The following is a 20,521-nucleotide window of genomic DNA, read 5'->3' as shown; positions in this document are numbered from 1 at the left end:
AAATAAGGTATATTTTTGTGTAGTTTTAAGGCTTATTTAGTAGAAAATTATGTTTTATAGGGACCTGGGAACGGATTATTCTCATTTTAATGGTTTCTTATGGGAAATAAATGTTCGGAAGAAGAACTTTTCGGTTTACATACACTCTCTGGGAACCAATTAAGTTTGTAAACCGAGGTATCACTGTACTTAAAAATGAACCATTTAAATTTGTATGAAGGAGGACTACTTGAATGTCTGCATGGAAACACAGAATTCCTTTCCACCGAAAAATCCAAGCTTTCTTGTGATAGTAGGTGACTGACTCCCCTCATTACAGGTCTATTCATCGACTGACACAGTTGGAGAGGTTGGACCTGGGTAGCAATGAATTCTCTGAAGTGGTAAGAATGTTTGCTCTTCTGTTTAGCGGGTTAATGTTCATCTCAAATATAAATGTCAAAGAAGTGATTCTCTTTGGCCAGTTGAATTGTCTGTAATGTGAAAAAAAAAAATATGGACGGGATGGGAAAGAGAATCACAAACAGTTGACAAGTCCCATTTTAGGGGCGGCCTCTGTAACGTTCCCATTTCAAAAGCCATTTCAGCATAATCACCTTTCTAAAATGGCCGTGTCATTTATTCATTTTTCGCCACAACACAAAAAAATACATTATATACATAATACATACATTGATTCAAATCAAATCAAAATCAAAAAACTTTATCAAATAGTGACTAATTATTAATAGTTAAAGCAAAAAAATAAAATAAATAAAAAATGACATCTTAGAATTTTGATAAATCACGATTCATCGCTTAATTAAAAAGGCTTTATCAACCTTTTTTGCCCGCCAAATTTAAAGAGCACCTGTTATTTATTTTTTTCGACATTTATTGTTACGAGGATGTCTTTTTAATGTTATCCACTGCACACACTCATCCTCCTCTTTTTCTAATCAGTTAATTACTTGCATAATTTAAAATGGAAAAAGAAATTACCCCAATATTTTTGACATGTACAAATATTCTGGATGTCATACGCAAACATTTATTAAATGCTTCACTTTCATGGATGGAGTTACGTTTATTGCTCAAACACAACCTGTGCTACGTAACCATCCCCTGTAAAGTTGACGGATCATCTGTGGTCATAATTAATAGTGTGATTAATCTGCGTTAATACATGATTATTGCGATCATTTTTTGTGATTAGTTAATTAACGCTTTAATATTGACAGCACTAATACACCCCCCCCCCCCTCACACACACACACACACACACACACACACACACACACATATATATATATATATATATATATATATATATATACATATAGCATTTTTTTATGCTATAAAATATGTTATTTTAAGATGGCGATAAGGATCTTTCACAGACATCGTCTCATTAAGGAGTGAGGCATGAGTTCAGTTGGACCATGAAATGGGACACAGTGCCATGAGGGGGCTGAGGAAGAGCAAACTGGATGGGAGTTGACAGGATGTGACATCAGGGTCAGACAGGAAGTTCACCGCATGGTTTGCCGCCAAGAGTCTCGACTGCTAATTTACGTTCACCACATTTAACGGCCACAAATGTCTTGATGCTAACAAGTGTATTCTCTTCTTTATGATTGTGTCATTTAAAACGAAGTATTACAATCTTTGTAAATTGAGTTTTAGGTAGTTTAGATGGATTTACATTGTGAACCTAACAAAGTGTCCATTGAATACAAATTTTCGCATTAATGCAAACCGTCTCTGGAAGTTTCTGATCATAAATGTTTTGGTCATTCCTATTTTGTTGCCATGTGGTCTATTTGCATATTAGCCGGAGGTGTTGGAGCAGATCCACAACCTAAAGGAGCTGTGGATGGATAACAACTCTCTACAGTCTATACCAGGGGTAAGGACACTAAGTATAAAATGTGGTCTTTTGCAGTTTTATAGATGTGGTTTATCTATGATTTCTTTTCCTTATCTCTCTGACTCTGCAGTCACTCGGAAAGCTTCGCCAACTGCGCTACTTAGACTTAGCAAAGAATCGTATTGAGAATTTGGACACGGATGTTTCAGGTTGTGAGGCCTTAGAGGATCTTTTGCTTTCCTCCAACATGCTTCAGCACCTCCCTGACTCTATAGGTAGGTCCTCAGAAGCACACATTTTAATATACTGATATTGCAGACCACAGACTTCTACTGCAGATCAAAAAAACGTTTTTTAAATATAGCTAAGTATCACTTTCATACAAATGGAATCAGTAGTTTTGAGTGAAATACTGCATCGAAAGTTGTGATATGAACCTGTAAATAAAGTTACTTTGCATTTAACTACAGCTATGCATTTACCTGTCCAACAGGAATGTTAAAGAAGCTGACAACACTGAAAGTGGATGACAACCAGCTGACCTCACTGCCGGGAACCATCGGGAGGTAAGAAAGCCACATTAGCATGCAAGTCATAAAGGTCAATTAGAGCCTTGTAGATCAGTGTTTTTTTTCCTGCTAGTTCATCGCTCGGTGTTTTTCTGTGGCGGGTTGTTTACTACACTGTTGTTGTACTGGCTGATGACTTTGGGGGGATTCTGTGTGTTGCTTGCTGCGTTGCTGTGGCATAAGTGCGAAGCCCAAGCAAGGGTGAGTAACTTTAGCACATAGTTTGTTGCTCCAGGGGTGTGTTCAGAAACAACAGAGCTGTTCAGTTGTGTCAAAGATACAAAAAACATGCAGCAATATTTCATGCCCACTAAACTTTATAAAAAAAAAAAAAAAAAAACTAAATTGATGCTAATACACAAATGAGAAGATATTTTAAATTCAATCCAATCTGGCATAGAATAGTTTGTTTGCATGTGATGGATCAGAACCGGACACATTGGACCCCATTGCAGACATCAGATAGAATAGAACATTTTGTCGCAGCACTGATAATGTATTTCTTTTTGCAGTTAACTAACTTCATTGTAACATAATGATTTAGCCGCCGTTTGACAGAGATGATTTGGGATAGATTACGTTAACGTTAACATATTTTCATTTTTTACTTGTTGCAGTGTCTTTCTGAACGAGTCCCTGGGTTTAAATTCAATAAGTAGACCATTATTTTCCCCTCTGATTATACCTTAAGTACCTATAATTATCCCTTCCCTTTTCAAAATAATGACATTGTTGTACAATGCATGGAATGTGTATGACCTCTACCCTTGCAGTAGCAGTAGTACCAACCTGCTATTTTATTATTATTGTTATGATTATTAAGATTTACACTTGCTTAAGCCAAAGATAAATACAGTGGAGCCTCTAAGGATGAAGACAGTGTTGTCCGGAATGCTGTTAAATCTCTAAATCATCTGGTTGAACGTCAATTAGAGGCTAAACAACAAAAGTTTTTTTTGCAGTCAACTATAATGGTGAAAATGAAGTAAAAGTTGTTTAATTGATGACATCATTGATATTTTTTTCAGTACAGCACACCTGTCCCCAACCTTTTTTGTACCACAGGCAGAGATAAGACTGTAGATTACATACAAGTTGTTTAACTAAATGTAGTTATTCAAGAAGAGGTAGATGGAGGAGTTATTAGTTAGGAGTTTGAGTGAGAGGCAGGCATGATGATGTGCAACATCAGCCATCTTCTCACCACTGTCCAACTTTTTCATAATGGCATCTTTTGTTTCCACGGAGATTGCCAGGCATTTCTTGCCATGACCACAATCATCGCTTTCCTTGCGCTATTTGCCACCACCATTATCATGATCAGCTATGCTAGATAAAGTTTACTCGCATGGAAACTTACTGAATTATACAAGGTACTGTATGCACGGAAACGCTCACACAAAAAGTGCAAGAATGAACTGGCTGCGAGAGAGAGAGAGAGAGAGAGAGAGAGAGAGAGAGAGAGAGAGAGAGAGAGAGAGAGAGAGAGAGAGAGAGAGAGAGAGAGAGAGAGAGAGAGAGAGGTTGTGGCACAAGGTTAGTACTGTAATGTATGATGTGGTGTGTACTTAAAAATATGGACTTGCAGACGCAAGATGCATTTAATAACATTATGGACATCAGTCAGCGGTTCATATCTACAGATGTTCGTAAGTCGGATGTTCGTATCATGAGGAGCACTTGTATTTCGAAGAACTATCATAGAATCAAAAGAAAAAAAAAAGGTGAAAAATACAACTCACAACGTTAATATTTGTCAACTGTGGGCATGCAAAGCCCTTTGAGACTCTTGTGTGATTAAGGACTATATAAATAAACTAGATTTGACTTGACTCGACATTACGCGAGATGTAGTTTTAATTAGGGGGAGCCCTGTACACGTTTTTTCAAACAGCCAACTGGGCTCATTTTGTGTTCTATAACAGCTTTAAATCGTTTTAAATGGTACTTCATTTTCACATCAAAATTGGTAGATTGATGAAATTTCATATTTTGACCAAGATATCGGCCTCATTTTTCAACAAAGACAAAGCTTCACCTCACGCCGCTGCTCCATCGCCAGTCCCATAGTCACACTGGTATAAATATCATAAGATTAGCAACAATTGGAATAGCTGAAGCTAGCAGCCTAACTGCTATTCTCATCTACAAGCAGCTAATTCCCATGCCGTCTAACCCATTCAGGTATGAAAACTGTGTTGCCTTGCTGACCAGATATTTCACTGCAACAGAGGGGCCTATTCACTAAAGGTTTGCGTCTCCTTTGCACTGCGCTAACCGGTAAAAATGGAGCCTCTAATTCACTAAACACGCGCAGATGGGGAAATCCGCCACTAAGTGCGCGGCCAACCAGATTGCGCCACGGTGCGCCGGTGTTATTTGCGCGTATGTAAATTAGATCATTTGCATACGCAAAATATGCCAACCCCAATGCAAGTGAGACTCATTGATATGCAGCGTCTAATTCACAAATGCCAGCGCAAATAGCCACACGGAGTTTGCGTGACGCAAATAACGTTTTTGGAAAGCATGTATTAACCTGCCGCACCCTCGATCCCGGGATCATGACAGCAGTGCATTGCACGGTGCACGGTGCTCTGTGGCTGATCACGCAGAGAAGGGAGAGGGAAGGGGACATTTCTCAATGCTGGTTTAGGACAACGTAATCCGGGCTGATCGGCAATGGTGGGGAGGCATTTTACGATCATTTTTACGTGCCAGATGCATACTGTACGCTCACGGCAACCTCTGAAAATATATTTCTAAAAAAACTATTGTACCAATAACTTGTACTTTATGAACGAATGACGTTGTTGTCGTCCTCTCTGCTCTGTACAGCTTAATGGCGCTCTAAACACTTACTCTCGGTTCAACCTCGCTTTCTGATAATGTCATCTTTCTCGCAACTGTTACTATAACAACCATGTTCTTGGCGCAAATCCATTGCCATGTGTGGTAAATCAGGTGCAAATCTGCTCCAAGTTGTCAGTTTTGTGGCTGTGTTTGCGCCGGTATATGATTAGAGCAATATCCTTAGTGAATCGGTGGGTAACTGGGCGCAGATTGCGGGTGCAGTTGTGGTCCAATATTTTGCGCTATTACCGGGCGCAACGCAATCTTAGTGAATATACCCCAGGAGTGTTATAGCGACGGCAGCAGACGAACAAGTCGAAACTGAGTCCTCTTTAAAATGGCCGATTAGCTATTAGTCGACTTCAAGCTTTAACAGTCGACGGCTTTTTTTTAAAGTGTCAAATCACTGTCTTCACCGTCACCGGGTTCAAAACCTTGAAATTGATTTCATTGTAGAAATGAATTCATTGCGCACATTTTTCATTATTAATCTTCTTTATTGTATTTTACATCATGCCCCCTCGTATGGAGACAAAGATCCTATCGGTTTTGCAAGACAGTCTTCAAGCACCCACTTCAATCAGTGATCTTTGATTGGGCTGACCATCATCCGTTCGTGGAGGCATGTTTGCAGTTGCCGATAAACACTTAAATCTCACGCATTGACTCCAGCCAGTCAGATTCTGCTTCTACCATGTAGAATGTGCGACTCTCACGTGCTGAATTTAAAGGGATGCGTCTCATCGGCCACATTGCTAATCAGCTGTGTTCACACCCACAACAGTGCAAATCCCCTGTCTATAAAACTACCAAGAAAAAGGAAACTCCACGCACATGCACCGTTGAAGTGTGGTTTGCGCTACACTATGCACCAGACACGTATATTGAGCCTCTGGTGTATCTACATCCTTTGTTGAGGCTGGTTCTTCTTTTGGATATGTGTTGGGGGAAAAAAAGCCAGGGAAATCTAATGAAAAATCTGTATGAGTTAATCCATTGATTTTGTCTGAACTCAGATCACTCTGTAGCTTGCTTATGGTACTAATCTCACATGATGTCATGCAAAACATAGACAAAACTAATTAGTGCTCTCACAGTTGCTGAAATGAATTTTTGCAAGGTAGGCATGTCTTGCCTGAGGGGCTTTGCTTCTGAAACATTTTGGTTCAAATCTAAATTTGACTAATTCACGGGCGTTAACTTTAGTAGATCCAGTGTACAGTGGTTTGACCAAGCTTTGAATCATGTTAACATTTATTAACTCTCACTTTGCAGAGGCTCACGGTAAAAATAAATGGGGTTTCAACAGATCATTTATGGCTGCTAAATTGGAAAACAGCAAGATCAAGCAGCCATCTATTTGTGCCCCAAAAAATACATTGGATACTGCATGCAAGTTTATGTGATAAATTGCAGTTTGTCAGCTTTATTTCCTACATAAATGTCCATTTTGCTTACCCTGACTCATTTTCTATTGTTTGTTCTTTCAAAAAGAACATCATGTACTGTATGCTCATTTTGTTTATCCTCTCTGCATGAGGAGATATATATTAGTGACTAACCACAACTCTTGTTAATGAGTTATTGTAGCACCTATAGAACCATAAAGGGCCTTCTTGCTTCAATGTGACACCTGGCACTGCTTTAAGGATTTCTGTGCTAGTAAGATATCTAAATAAAGGATAAGAAACTCCCCTCCTCTCCTCTCTCCTCTCCTCTCCTCCAACCGTATGGTGGCCCAGATGGTCCAGGCTGGTGGGAATAACAATGGCAGACTCTTGCAATGTTAATAATAACAGTACATGAATGTAAAATTGTTGGCTCATTAGCATTCGTCTGCTGTGAGCCAGGGCAGTGATGGTCGAAAGGCAAGGGGGTCAAAGGGCCTTGTTAAGGCCCATGGATATTACCGTGAACACGTTTCTCTTCACTTTGATACACACAGAACCGCCCTTGACTAAATTGGGGACCCAAGCAAAATTGTATTTGGAGGCCCCTTCACCCCACTTCTTCTCATCCCAAATGTGTCATAGATACAAAATGACCATACCACAACATGCCATTTGCCAACCCTTATTAACAGTAGACAGTAAACAGTAATATGCGATAATAACAATAATAATAATAATAATAATAATAATAATAATAATAATAATAACTAGACTTAGTGCAATTTCTGGAGAAATTGCGTGGGAATGCTGAAAGTTGAATGCCAATAGCTGAATGCTAAGCTGAATGCTTATTGAAAGATAAATTATGTGGAAAATTACAGTTTTAACTGAAGTTGAAAGATAAATGAATAAAAAGAACTGAGCAGCATCACAGAGCTGGTAATGATGATCAGTTTCATGTATGGAAGTGGGCGTGGAAAGTTGGACTAAGAAAAAGTTCAATGTCAGTCCCATTGAAAATGAATGGGGGAAAGTTGATATTTACGTGAAATTGTGCGTGTACTGTATGTAACGTGGAATCAGACGATATATACCCCGGAATGCGTGAATTTTTGAAGCAAGTTGAAATTTGAACGGTGTAACTCGGAAGTATTATGTGGGAGTTGTTTCATGGCAAAAAAATTAGGACAATAAAAATCCGAATAGCATATGTGGGATGCTTTCAGCATTCCCACAATAATAATAATAATAATAATAATAATAATAATAATAATAATAATAATAATATTCAACAACGCTCTGAGTTTCCAACTGTCAGAGCAAAGCAGTACATGCTCGGAGTATATTTCCGAACGCACCCCTAATGTGTAGCAGGTTTGAGTTACAAAGTTTTATGCCAAAAACATCCTCACCTTCAAATGAAATATGACTTCTTTCTCTTTTTGCTTTTTTACCCATTCTTGCTTTCTCCCGATTTGTGGTATCGTTTGATATCATGTCAAGTATTGCTTTGCAAGTGAGGGTTGGAGCATTCCCACTGATTGGTCAGATATCAAGTCTCGCCATTGCCGCATTTGCCTCTCTCTTTCCTTCAGCAAATGATGGAGAGTCAAAATGCTTCCATTTTGTAATAAATACATAGAAGTCCTCTGTGATTGTTAATGAGTGGATTAGTGTGATGATTTATCAATTTTAAATGTGCTGATCTTTTACTTTTCTTTATGATGTTTGCTGTTGCTTCGAAGGCAAATGAAGAGCTCCTTTTCGAAAAAGATACTGTGCAAGCATAAAGAATGAAACAAAGGTTTTGAGAGATTTTTTTTTTAAATTTGTAAACAATATGCAGTTTATTAATTGACCACTTATACATCATAAGAATGGCTTTTCCTAATCTTTGCAAATGAATTCTCCATTGTCTTTATCTAACAATAAGTTTAAGAATGATGTTGGTTCCAGTAATGGGTGTTTTTCTTTTTTTAAATTTTTTTTTTTGTATTTATTTATTTATTTATTTTTAAACATTTTGAGCTTTGTATTCTGCTCATGTTAATTGTATCATACAATGAAGATTAGAAGTCAAAAACACTAATTACGCTGGAAATAAACATCACCATATATGCTATATATAATCTCATTATAAGAATAACACAGTAGAATAAAATGAATAGGTCAAATCTTTTTATATCATTATTATTTCTTTGCCATTTTCCCTGCGTCTCACTGTTTCTCAATATGTCTTCCACTCAGTCTTTGTCTGTTGGAGGAACTGGACTGTAGCTGTAATGAGTTGGAGTCACTGCCTCCAACCATCGGCTACCTGCACAGTCTTAGGACCTTTGCTGCTGATGAGAACTTCCTCATCGAACTTCCCCGAGAGGTGAAAAATCCAATTGCACAATGTACACTTTTCTTCCTGACCCGTTTGGGAAATGCATCCATGCAGGTTGTTACCTAACCTGACCCCACAATTTGTGTCTATGTGTTCAGATCGGTAACTGTAAGAATGTGACGGTGATGTCACTGCGGTCCAACAAACTTGAATTCCTCCCTGATGAGATAGGACAGATGACCAAACTACGAGTCCTAAACCTTAGTGATAATAGGTACACACACACACACACACTGTAAAGGAAACTCTTCATCAATGATTTTGTAGTTGCTCTTGCTGCCTACAGTTTCCATGGCAACTGGTGAGTGTGTTGCTATGGCTACATTCTTTGCGGGCTGTACAGTACGTGGGCAGAGGAAACATCTTTTTCTCATTCTGGCTCCCCTCCCTTGTCTCTCATTGTCAGGTTAAAGAATCTACCATTCACCTTTACTAAGCTGAAGGACCTGGCAGCTCTCTGGCTTTCTGACAATCAGGTAGATCGCCCCTCTCTCTCACAAAACGGGTTTCTCTACCTGTAGATTAATGCAGTGCCATTAATCAGGTGACAGTACACAAGTGGGGTTTCTTACTATGGTGGACCAAAACTGCCAAAATTCAACATAAGTAAATAAATAAATAAATGACTAAAAGTGCCCTGCGATTGGCTGGCAAACAGTCCAGGGTGTCCCCTGCCTACTGCCCAGAGCCAGCTGAGATAGGCTCCAGCATCCCCCGCAACCCTTGTGAGAAATAAGCGGTCGACAATGGATGGATGGATGGATGACTAAAAGTGAAAATAAAAATGGATATAAAAATATATAATTCGAAAATTATATTAAAAAAAATACATATAAATGGAAATAAATTGGTTGTTATTTTGTCAGTTTTCGGCCTCCATATCTTACCTGTTCTTAACTGTTGGGTAAATTTAATTGCTTTATCAGAATATTAACATACTTCTGTTTAGCTATTACAAACATTACGACAATACATGTAGTCATTATTCCAATCAGACTAAAATTACATTTTACATACTTTGATATTAACCTATGAAACCATTAACCAGAAATGCAAATAAACTGCCATAAAGAAGAGACATTTTGTTCAACTAACAACTTTGCTGAAAATCAAACTGAAAACAATTAACATTAACAGTTAACATTTCCCTTAATTAACGCTTTTTAATCGAGAAATTCCATAAAAACCTTCGTCAGCAGAAGTGTGTCTGACATTATTTTGCAATACTTTAGAATGCTGTAAAAACACAACAGCACACACAACGCTTTTCACAAATACTGTATTAGTCAGTGTACATTTTTAGTCTGTACGTTTGAATGTAATACATAGAAGTATTATGCACATGGAAAGGACATGCATATACTGTAACATACGAATGCCAGCAAATGAGGGCTAATGTGACAAAAGTGATATGTTTTGTTTTGTTTTTTCTTAAAGGGACAGTGTGTACAATTTAGTGCCATCCAGTGAACTAATAGAATACAATGACATAAGTTCAAAGTGCTTGCATTTTGAAGCCTCAGAAAGGCAGAAAAATAATTAAACATTGATGTGATAGCTCTTTTTTGCATATTATTGAAACTGGTTTTTTTTAAATTAATGAACATTGAAAAATCGAAACATTCTACACACTGTCCCTTTAATTTATGCTTGGCATTGCTTCAATGCTGATGTGGATATGTCTGTCATTGCAGTCCAAGGCTCTGATCCCCTTACAGACAGAAGCCCACCCTGACACCAAACAGAAGGTTTTGACCAACTACATGTTTCCTCAACAACCTCGTCATGATGAGGGTACAAGCTGTGTGTGTGTGTGTGCGTGTGCTACTTGTGTATGCGTGTGCGTATGAATGAAAATACAATAGCAGGAATGTGGCGTCTGAACCTATCATGTGTCATGTGGGAATTTTCATACCAATTTCACGCAAGGAGTAATGCAAAATTTAATTAACACATTAGTTTTATCCCTGGGGTTACTTTTAAAACAATGTTTTATGAATAATAATAATGAAATGTTAACATGAATATAATTTTCTTGTCCCGTTCACCATGTCTTGTATAGTATTTAAGCCACAGCTAGGCTGTCTATTCTCCTGGAAGTTCATTGGCAGTTTAACAGTGTCATGTTTGACCTTATGGTTGATGCTCTGTTTACAGATTATCAATCGGACAGCGACAGCTTTAATCCAACTCTGTGGGAGGAGCAGAGACAGCAGAGGATGACAGTGGCCTTTGACTTCGAGGACAAGAAAGAAGAGGAGGACAACTCCGGGAAGGTCAAGGTCTGCCCTTTATCTTTCTGTCTTGTCTGTCTGTCTGTCTGTATTCATGTACAGTGTATAGCCTGTGTTTTTATGCTTTTTCTTTGTTTCACCATCACAATGAATTAGAAATAAACTGAATATGGGATGAGGCTTTGAAAATATGCGTTTAGCTCCTTTTACTAAATTTCAGCCATTTTATAAAGAATACGTCAGTTTGAAGAATTCAAAATTATATGAACATTTGGACAAAAAAATTGTATAACCATCATTTTTAACATGTGACTTGGGTGAAAATCAATTTGAAATAGATTTAAAATATGCATCAATGTAAAAATATAAAATGTGTTTTTTTTTTGTAAAGTTACAAAAAGTTACTGTTTGTAACAAGGACAAAATGCAGATGTTATAATAAAAACATCTTTTGGTTATAAAATTCAATGAAAAATTCAAATGAATCACTCATTTTAATATGTTTAAAAAATCAAATCAAAACCGTGAACTAAAAAACGAAAATTGAATCGAAGCTTGAGTGAATCGTTACATCCCTAAACCGAATGTTATTGTTTGAGGTGTGTGGATCCCAAAAACGCAGACACAGATAAAGATTTACAAAGATGTATTTACAAAAAACAAAGCAGAGGACAAAAAGTACAAACACAAAACACTTTCAAAATGGTAAGGGACAAAAATAGAAACAAAAAGTGCACGCAAAAACACAAAGTAATCTCGAACAAAAAACACTTGCAGAAAAAGTTCAAGGGAAACTAATCAACGAGTACTTGGTAAAACCCAAGATCTAGGTGCGGTGTCAAAACAAGGTAACGAGGAAACAGCATTGATAATCCACTCATATGTAAGTCCGTGCGTGCTGTCGAGTGGCGCCGGGAGTGACGTCATGCAGCCGACAAATTCGCCCTTCGGAGGACCCGGCCTTCTGAATTTGGACACAACCAAATGACGAGCAGTTTCAGCTGCCTTTTAAAGCAGCCTGATTGCAACACGCAGCAGCTGTGTCGCTTGGAGGACCGCCCACTGTCAGTCAGGCTCGACTGAAAAAAACACGTCTGAGCGCAGAAACATGACACCGTGAGTTCTTCCTGAAAGCTGCTTTAAGAGTCCTTCTCTGCAGCCCCTTTTGCTTGTGGGTCTTACTGCCTTCGCTTTTGTCTTCAGTATTAGTGAAAAGTGTCCTTTTTTTGGGCGATGTTGTAGAGTAGCATGTCAACCACGACACCCTGGGGATCTGCCACCGAGGAGCTTTCCAACCACCTCAATGACTTCTACCCAAGAGATAGAAGAACCCACCTCAGACTCCCTACACTCTGTTTCCTGAAAGGAAAGCGTGTCGGGTGAATTGAGGTCTCCAGTATTCACCCCGCCGACTCACGTTGTCCCGAGTCAAGGTCAGCAGTGCACCATCTTCACTATACACAGTGTTCATGGTGTACTGCTTTCCTCTCCAGAGCACCACCGGATGGTTTCTCCCAATCACGCCCCACCAGGTCTCACTGTCATTGCCCAAGTAAAGCCTGGTTCACACAGCAGGAGAATTGGCCCAATTTTAGCCCCGAATTTCCCCTCCCGACAATCGTAAGGACGCGCCGAGACGCAAGCGATAATCTTCACAGATAATCCTGCCGTGTGTCTTGTCACCACACACGGCGCTTCCCGATATCGGCGCTCGGAAGGACCCCCGACTTGAAATCGGGCATATCCAACATGTTGGATTTTTTTGGCCCGATTTCGCTCCGCGCAGCAGATTGACAGTGACGTGCAGCCAATCAGAAAGCGAGCCAGAGAGGAAGCCGGTGGGGAATCCAAAATCAAAACAGTCATGATGCTGCAGAATGTCCGTGCTCGCGCTATTACACTCTTTTTAGTTTTTTAATTATTTGGATTTTTATTTATTTATTTATTTTAACACGCACACACATTCTCCACAAATAAAAGTGGTCTCCGGGTGGGACGCCAACCCGTGCCGCCAGCACCGAGCTGAGGGCAAGTGATGTCTCGCCAGTACACATTTACGCTCCTTTAAACAAGACCTTTTCTTTTTATGCCGCTTTTTCGGCTGAAAACCAGGATGGACTCATGTTGACGACTCGGAAGCCATGTTTAATCTCGAGAGGTTTTGCGAGACTTAGCGTCACATTCTTGAATGAACTCAGCTCGTGTGGAGTGTGTTGATTGTGCAGTGTGGCCGCACACCACGCACGGTACGTTCAAAACTGGAACTCCCGTGATTTTTTCTCTTCACGTGTGGTGTCTGTCAAAGATTGGAAATCGGCCGACAATTTTAAAATCTTGCCATGTGAACCAGGCTTAAGCATGAAGTTCCCCAGCAGAATGAGGGAGTACTCTCCATCACCCCCTCCAAGGACTCCAAAAAGGATGTTGTTTGGTGTGTAGGCACAAACATTAAGCAGTATGCTCACACCGGCTCTGCGCCTCTCACCGTGGGAAACTCCAGAGTGGAAGAGGGTCCAACCCCTGGAGAGGACTAGTACCAGATCCCAAGCTGTGAGTGGAGGCGAGTGTGACTGTCCAATCGGAACTTCTCTGCCTCGCACACCAGCTCAAGCTCTTTCCCCGCCAGAGAGTTGACATTCTATATCCCAAGAGCGAGCTTCTGTAGTGGTCCCCACCTTTGGTCGCCACCCAGCTCACACAGTGCCCGACCCCTTTGGCCCCTACCACAGGTGAAGACTCCATGGGAAGGGGTTGTTTTAACATTTTATATAAAATCAATGCCATCCATCCATCCATCCATCTTCTACCTCTTATCCGAGGTCGGTCGCGGGAGCAGCAGCTTTAGGAGGGAAACCAAGACTTCCCTCTCCCCAGCCACTTCAACCAGCTCCTCCGGCGGGATCCCAAGGCGTTCCCAGGCCAGCCGAGAGACATAGTCTCGCCAGCGTGTCCTGGGTCGTCCCCGGGGCCTCCCGCCGGTAGGACATGCCTGGAACACCTCCCCAGGGAGGCGTCCAGGAAGCATCCGAACCAGATGTCCGAGCCACCTCAGCTGGCTCCTCTCTACACGGAGGAGCAACAGCTCGACTCTGAGTCCCTCCTGGATGACCGAGATTCTCACCCTAAGGGAGAGCCCGGACACCCTGCGGAGGAAACTCATTTCGGGTGCTTGTATCCGGGATCTTGTTCTTTCGGTCACGACCCACAGCTTGTGACCATAGGTGAGGGTTGGAACGTAGATCGACTGGTAAATCGAGAGCTTTGCCTTTTGGCTCAGCTCTTTCTTCACCACGACGGACTGATACAGAGTCCGCATCACTGCAGACGCTGCACCGATCCGCCTGTCGATCTCTCGCTCCATCCTACCCTCACTCGTGAACAAGACCCCGAGATATTTGAACTCTTCCACTTGGGGTTCAAAATCAATGCCAGTACTTCATAAATCATACATGCCATATTTTGAAAAACATCTCATATGAAGGTGGATGTATACAGTTCAATCAATTTATTTGAAATGCAATTGCTTTGGTGTTTAAATGCAAAATCAAAGACATTGACAGTGCCAAGATCCAATTATGTATGGACCTGGTGGGGAGGGGGGGGGGGGGGGGTGGGGGGGGGGGGGGTTGGTGGACCCTATCCCTGCTGGCTATGGGCAGTAGGCAGCAGGGGACACCCTGAACTCGTTGCCAGCCAATCGCAGGGCACAAAGAGACGAACAACCATCCACACACACAAGCACACCTCGGGACAATTTCGAGCTCCCAATTAACCTGCCATGCATGTCTTTGGAATGTGGGAGGAGAACCCGGAGAAGACTCACACAGGCACGGGGAGAACATGCAAACTCCACCCAGGAAGGCCAGAGCCTGGACTCAAACCAGAGTCCTCAGTACTGGGAGGCGGACGTGCTAACCACTCATTCACCATGCCACCCTTAATCAAAACATTAACATAAAAATATTAGGAGGAGCCTTGTCATAAACCTTAGTTAAGTGGTCTAATGGATGAATATGTATGAATCTGTACATATCACTGGTATTGGGCCAAAACCTCATAAATCACAATTTGATAAATGTTATAATTTTTCAAAAAAATGTACTATTGGTCAGTCCACAGTATTTGTGTTATTTTGTATTTATTTATTTATTTACAAACGATTGACCAATCAAAAGTATTTCAGTAGTTGAAACTAAAAGCCATTTTGAGGGTTTTGAGGGTTTGAATTAGTATTGCACGCTCCCAATTTCAACCTTGTGGACTTTTAAATATTAATTTAAAATGGATTGAAATCAGTTTGTCTTTGACACCATTGTTGGTTCCAGCAACCCATAACCCCACAAAATTGTCAGTCTTATACTTCTGTCGGGTTAGTCATTCTCATGAAAACTCATGATTGCTGTCAAATTATTACATTATGTATTAATTACAGTGTCTTTCATTCTTGAATACTTCAGACATTATAGTGCGGTTTGTTTGTTTGTTTGTTAACCAAAATGAGGTTAAGTTACCTAAGTGTATTTCTTGTTTATTTTTCATTGGCATACATGTATGAATTGTACATTAAAAACAAACAAAAATAAAACTTGGTTGATTTAACACTTTGCAAGTTAAATATTGTTCTGGTATTTTTCAATAGGTGGAGATAAACCTAAAGCGCTATCCAACACCCTACCCCGAGGACCTGAAGAACATGGTCAAATCAGTACAAAGCCTCGTGGGTAAAAACGTTCACACTGGCCATGGCCACCAGCACCATCTCAGCACAGGCACTGCCACCTCATCAGGAACCAACATGGAACTTACACACCATAGTAAAGAGCCGTATGAACCTCCATGGCCCCTTCCCCCCAAAGAGGTAGGAAACACACACACGGCGTCATGAAAACATGAATTCATGTCTTGTTTGGTTTCATCCGTGCTTACTAGGTAACAGACAGAGAGATGCAGGACTTCTCTCAGACTCAACTAATGGATCAGGGATCGATGCATAACTCTGGAATTGACATCCCAAAGAGGAAAGACAAAGAGGACCTGACAGAGAGTTCAGAGGTTTGTATCGCAAACATTTGCTCAAATGGTTGAACTTATTCAAATTGTGGGTGTGTTTACACCAGGGGTCTCCAAGTTCGGTCCTCGAGAGCCCCTATCCAGCCTGTTTTCCCATGTTTCTCTCCACTAACACACCTGATTCATGATCGGGATTGTTATCAGGCTTCTGCAAACCTTGCTGATTAGCTGATCATTAGATTCATCTGTGCTGAAGGACGGATAAATGGAAAACAGGCTGGATAGGGTCTCTCGAGGACCAAACTTGGAGACCCCTGCTTTAGACCATAAACCTACAGCTCAAACTAAAAGCCCAAATAAGCATGTTGCACACTTATGCCACTTCTATAGCTGTAGCTTCCAATTGTATCCTCTTCAAATACGTGGATAGACTTGGCATGGCATACTTAGCAGAACATGGACAGACTTGGGTTGACGTGGAGACTTGTGTTGACGTGGAAAAACCTGACTAAACGTGGAGAGACTTGACTAGGCGTGGAGAGACTTAACTAGACGTGGATAAACCTGACTAAAGGTGGAGAAACTTGACCAGACGTGGCAAAACTGGACTCGATAGCAAACATTACTAACAAAGCACAGCACACCAGGACAAGACAAGACAATGCTACCATAATGTGTGAACCAACCCCCACTGACTAAATACAACACTAACAACGCACTAACACGACACACCTGGAAAACACAGCAGGCAGAGGGCATTAATTAGGTCACACATCCTGGGAAGGGAAGAAACGCAGGTGGACAAGGTTAACGATAACGAGACTAGGGGAGACAAAATTGGACAACAGACAACATAACCACCCAAAACTATACCAAAACCCAACCCCACAAAACCGAGACATGACATTGAGTCAGGAGGTAAAGAAGGAGCCAGAGCACTCTGCATTGTTCAGAGAGTGACGGGCATTTCGCTCTGTCTCAGTATTGTTCAGTGTCTACGACCAAATCTTGTGGTCACATATGATATGTCGCACTATGCGGCTAAAACAAAACAATACTGGCACATCAGACTTTCTGTGTCGTGGTCGTGAAGCATCCCAGATGCCTGATGACAAGTCGTTGATTGTCACACAACGTGGGGTATGACGCTTCAAGACATTGAACTTAAAATCAGCCATGACAATGAACGTTTGTCTGACACACATCTGTGGAGTTAAAATTGGGCTCTGTTGGTGTAGTTTGAGCTTGCCATGACCCTAAGCCTCTCCACAGTGTGAGAAAGTCAACCTGTAATTACTTCTGCTAGTCTGTTTTTATGTATGACATCATAAGCATCCAGGCATGTATATTGTTGTTTGATAAGAGTCCCTTTTCAAGTGTTCCATATGTTTGATGTTATGGCATGGCAAGACATGATCTCTGGGTGAAAAAAAGGTTGTTATCATATTTATTCTTTTCCAGCATTTTGTTTTTATCTCCTCATCAGCTGTCCAAAGATGTTTCACCTTAACATAACAGCATGACTAATGATTGACTTCCAACAGGACTCAATGGGCGGCTCACCCAATGATATACGCATCTCTGACATGAGGCCTACTCTTGTGGAGCCACCAATGTACAAACCAAAGGTGGTGCTGCTTGGCAAGGATAAGAAAGGTGCCGTATTACACTGAAACACAAAGGCATACAGGCTTAAACACATTTAATCTGGGCTATAATGAAGCGCTTGGGGGTGGCTTGTAATAATGTCCATTAATTAGTAAAAGTGCCACACAGATTAATTTCAGAGCTGCACACTTGGGGCCCAATTTTCATGCCAATCTTAAGTCTAGTGCAAAGCGCAGTCCAGCTGTGCGGCTGGGTGGAGTTTTCTTTGCTTTTGCAGTTGTGCTCCATTGTGGGAGGGAATGCAGCCAACTCCCGGCTAATGGAAGCAGCTCCCCTCATTTCCTTTAAATCCAAAGAGAAAACGAGAGACGCTCGGTCTGCATGGCATGCACCTGTATGCTCTACTAGTTATTGTATATGCTCTACTTTTCTACTCTACTTTTAATGTTAATTATGCCGTATTTTCACGACCATAAGACGTATTATAAGGCGCAGTCTCTGGTCCGGGTCCTATTTCTATATTTAACACACACATAAGGCGTGCTGCATAATTGCGCGGAGTCACGGTTAAACTTAACCTGGCAGTAGCCAGATAGATATTACATATCCATCTGGTACCGCTTCACAGTAATTTTGTCGGGAAAAGGCGGGACATTCTGTACAATAATTCGAGCTGATTGGACGATGCGACAATCTACACGTTTTTTTTTAACCAATCATGGCCATCTCCGTCATGTCGAAGGGGGGAAAAGCACTTACCAGCTAGAAATGCACGAAGCGCCCCTTGCTGTTCAACATTCAACAAGGAAACGGTGAATCATTCTGTGAGAACAGATTTAATTCCAGCGTCCATTCGTCCATGTTAGGTTTGTTTGTTAGCTCCAGCATCGGCACTGGCGTCCTAGTTGCATATGCCGCACCCCAAACACAATGTCGCTCTGTGATTGGTCTGAACCACCAGTGGTTCGGGAACGGCAGTTATCTGTAGGAGCGGTATAAGATGGTATTCTCCGGAGTTTGTGAACTCACAAATGCCGCGAGAATTCACCTTGCGAGAGCAAGGTTAGGTTAAACATATGCTAGCTCTAAACATATGGTAGCATGCTTTCACTTGCTAGATGTACCCGTTGGCAGTATTGTGACGTGTTTTGGGCTTTTTGATGGTTCTGACCAAGTCATTTCAAAATAAGATACTGCCTACGGGTTACAAAGGCAGTGGAGCAAAACTGAGTTCGGTTGTACTTTATTGAAGTATTTAACAATGTACTCACGTTACTTTTAATCAATCCTCATCCACAAATCCCTCAAAGTCCTCATCTTCTGTATCTGAAACAAACAGCTGGGCTAGTTCTCAATCAAACGGCAGGTTCTGTCGGTCTCGTTAGTGAAAGCTCTAACATTAGTTCAAGCAGACATATTTAGCCCAAGCTTGCACATCCATTCACAAATTGTGGCATAACTCGCTCTTGTCTAGCAGTTCCATAAAGCGAAAGCAATGAGACAATGACGTCCTACTGTATCTTATATACGGGAAGTCCGTCCCTGGTTAAGAACTGGCAGGCATGAGAACCAAATAGACTCACATCATCTTTCCGTTGAGTCTTTCGGGTTCTCATGTCTGCCAATCCTCAACCAGTGCCGGATTGCTCCGCACTCTCTGCAGAAATGTTCCCACATAGACAGTCAAGCGTAGCGCTTACCAAAGTCGTACATTTACAGATTTTGGAACTCGGTGCACACCACCGATTTTTGAGAAAATTTAAGACTTTTAAGTGCACCTTATATTCGTGGAAATACAGTAAGTCAAAATTCTGAATTTGCATTTAGTGGATTCCTGCTTTGACAAGGATGCAAAGGACCCAAATGCACAATTTACAAGTTGCAAAAATGACAGTAGATTTATTGAGTGTTCAACAGGAATCCTAAAGCACCAACAAAAAAATACTACAATGCAGTAATCCCATCAGTCTCACACAAAAAAAATCACAGCCAAGCGGGATCAACAATAAAAGAAAAGTAACAGCAAAAGTAGAAACAAAAATAACAGCATAAACAGGAGCCAAAAACTAACGTGAGAATAGACACTGACTCTACTATAGTAACACTATACTATAGTTATACTATACTATACTATACTATACTATACTATACTATACTATACTATACTATACTATACTACTCTAATACAGTTGGGATAGGACACAAGGGGAGACAATCACCATAACAGGAAACACGATGGCAGGAAGTAAAATTTCTGAAACAAGAGGAAACTAATTACTACAAAATAAAAACAAGCATGAGAACAATGATACGACTAGGCAGGTGTCATGTGCTGAGGGTTGGATCCCAAAGCGCAGACACATAAGATTTTAACTATTTATTCACATCGAGAGGCGTGGAACAAACTTGACTAGACGAGAAACAACGAGAGCTGCACACAGGAACAGTGGTAACAGAAGCAATGATCCGACAAAGACACACTTCTCAGGAGGCTTATATAGACAAGGAATTTATCTGATTGGTTGTGGCTAGACATGTGGGTAACAGGACTGGCATGGAATTATGTGATTGGTTGTTGACCAGGTAAAGGAATTAAAGATTCCTGACATCACATAGCC

The 20,521-nt window shown here is 40.8% G+C and overlaps 1 protein-coding gene across 15 annotated transcripts in view; it reads left to right on the top strand.

The window, feature by feature from the left end:
* The window catches only part of lrrc7 (leucine rich repeat containing 7), a 186,322-nt gene that overhangs the window by 96,805 nt on the left and 68,996 nt on the right, over positions 1-20,521 (top strand). For 12 of the 15 annotated variants that reach the window (XM_077533314.1, XM_077533320.1, XM_077533323.1 and 9 more), the window contains 13 exons: positions 320-383; positions 1,814-1,888; positions 1,980-2,124; positions 2,343-2,415; positions 2,602-2,619; positions 8,910-9,039; positions 9,150-9,265; positions 9,458-9,527; positions 10,746-10,845; positions 11,209-11,333; positions 15,925-16,143; positions 16,215-16,337; positions 17,840-17,951. In XM_077533314.1, the coding sequence (XP_077389440.1) occupies positions 320-383; positions 1,814-1,888; positions 1,980-2,124; positions 2,343-2,415; positions 2,602-2,619; positions 8,910-9,039; positions 9,150-9,265; positions 9,458-9,527; positions 10,746-10,845; positions 11,209-11,333; positions 15,925-16,143; positions 16,215-16,337; positions 17,840-17,951 (1,370 nt within the window). The remainder of the gene's footprint in view (positions 1-319; positions 384-1,813; positions 1,889-1,979; positions 2,125-2,342; positions 2,416-2,601; positions 2,620-8,909; positions 9,040-9,149; positions 9,266-9,457; positions 9,528-10,745; positions 10,846-11,208; positions 11,334-15,924; positions 16,144-16,214; positions 16,338-17,839; positions 17,952-20,521) is intronic. The other 3 variants (XM_077533311.1, XM_077533313.1, XM_077533312.1) reach the window with 3 other exon arrangements.

This window comes from Festucalex cinctus, chromosome 10 (genome assembly GCF_051991245.1).
Source record: "Festucalex cinctus isolate MCC-2025b chromosome 10, RoL_Fcin_1.0, whole genome shotgun sequence".
NCBI classification, from domain to species: Eukaryota; Metazoa; Chordata; class Actinopteri; order Syngnathiformes; family Syngnathidae; genus Festucalex; species Festucalex cinctus.
The sequence above is the reverse complement of the archived record's forward strand: the minus strand, read 5'-3'. Positions and strand labels throughout refer to the sequence as shown.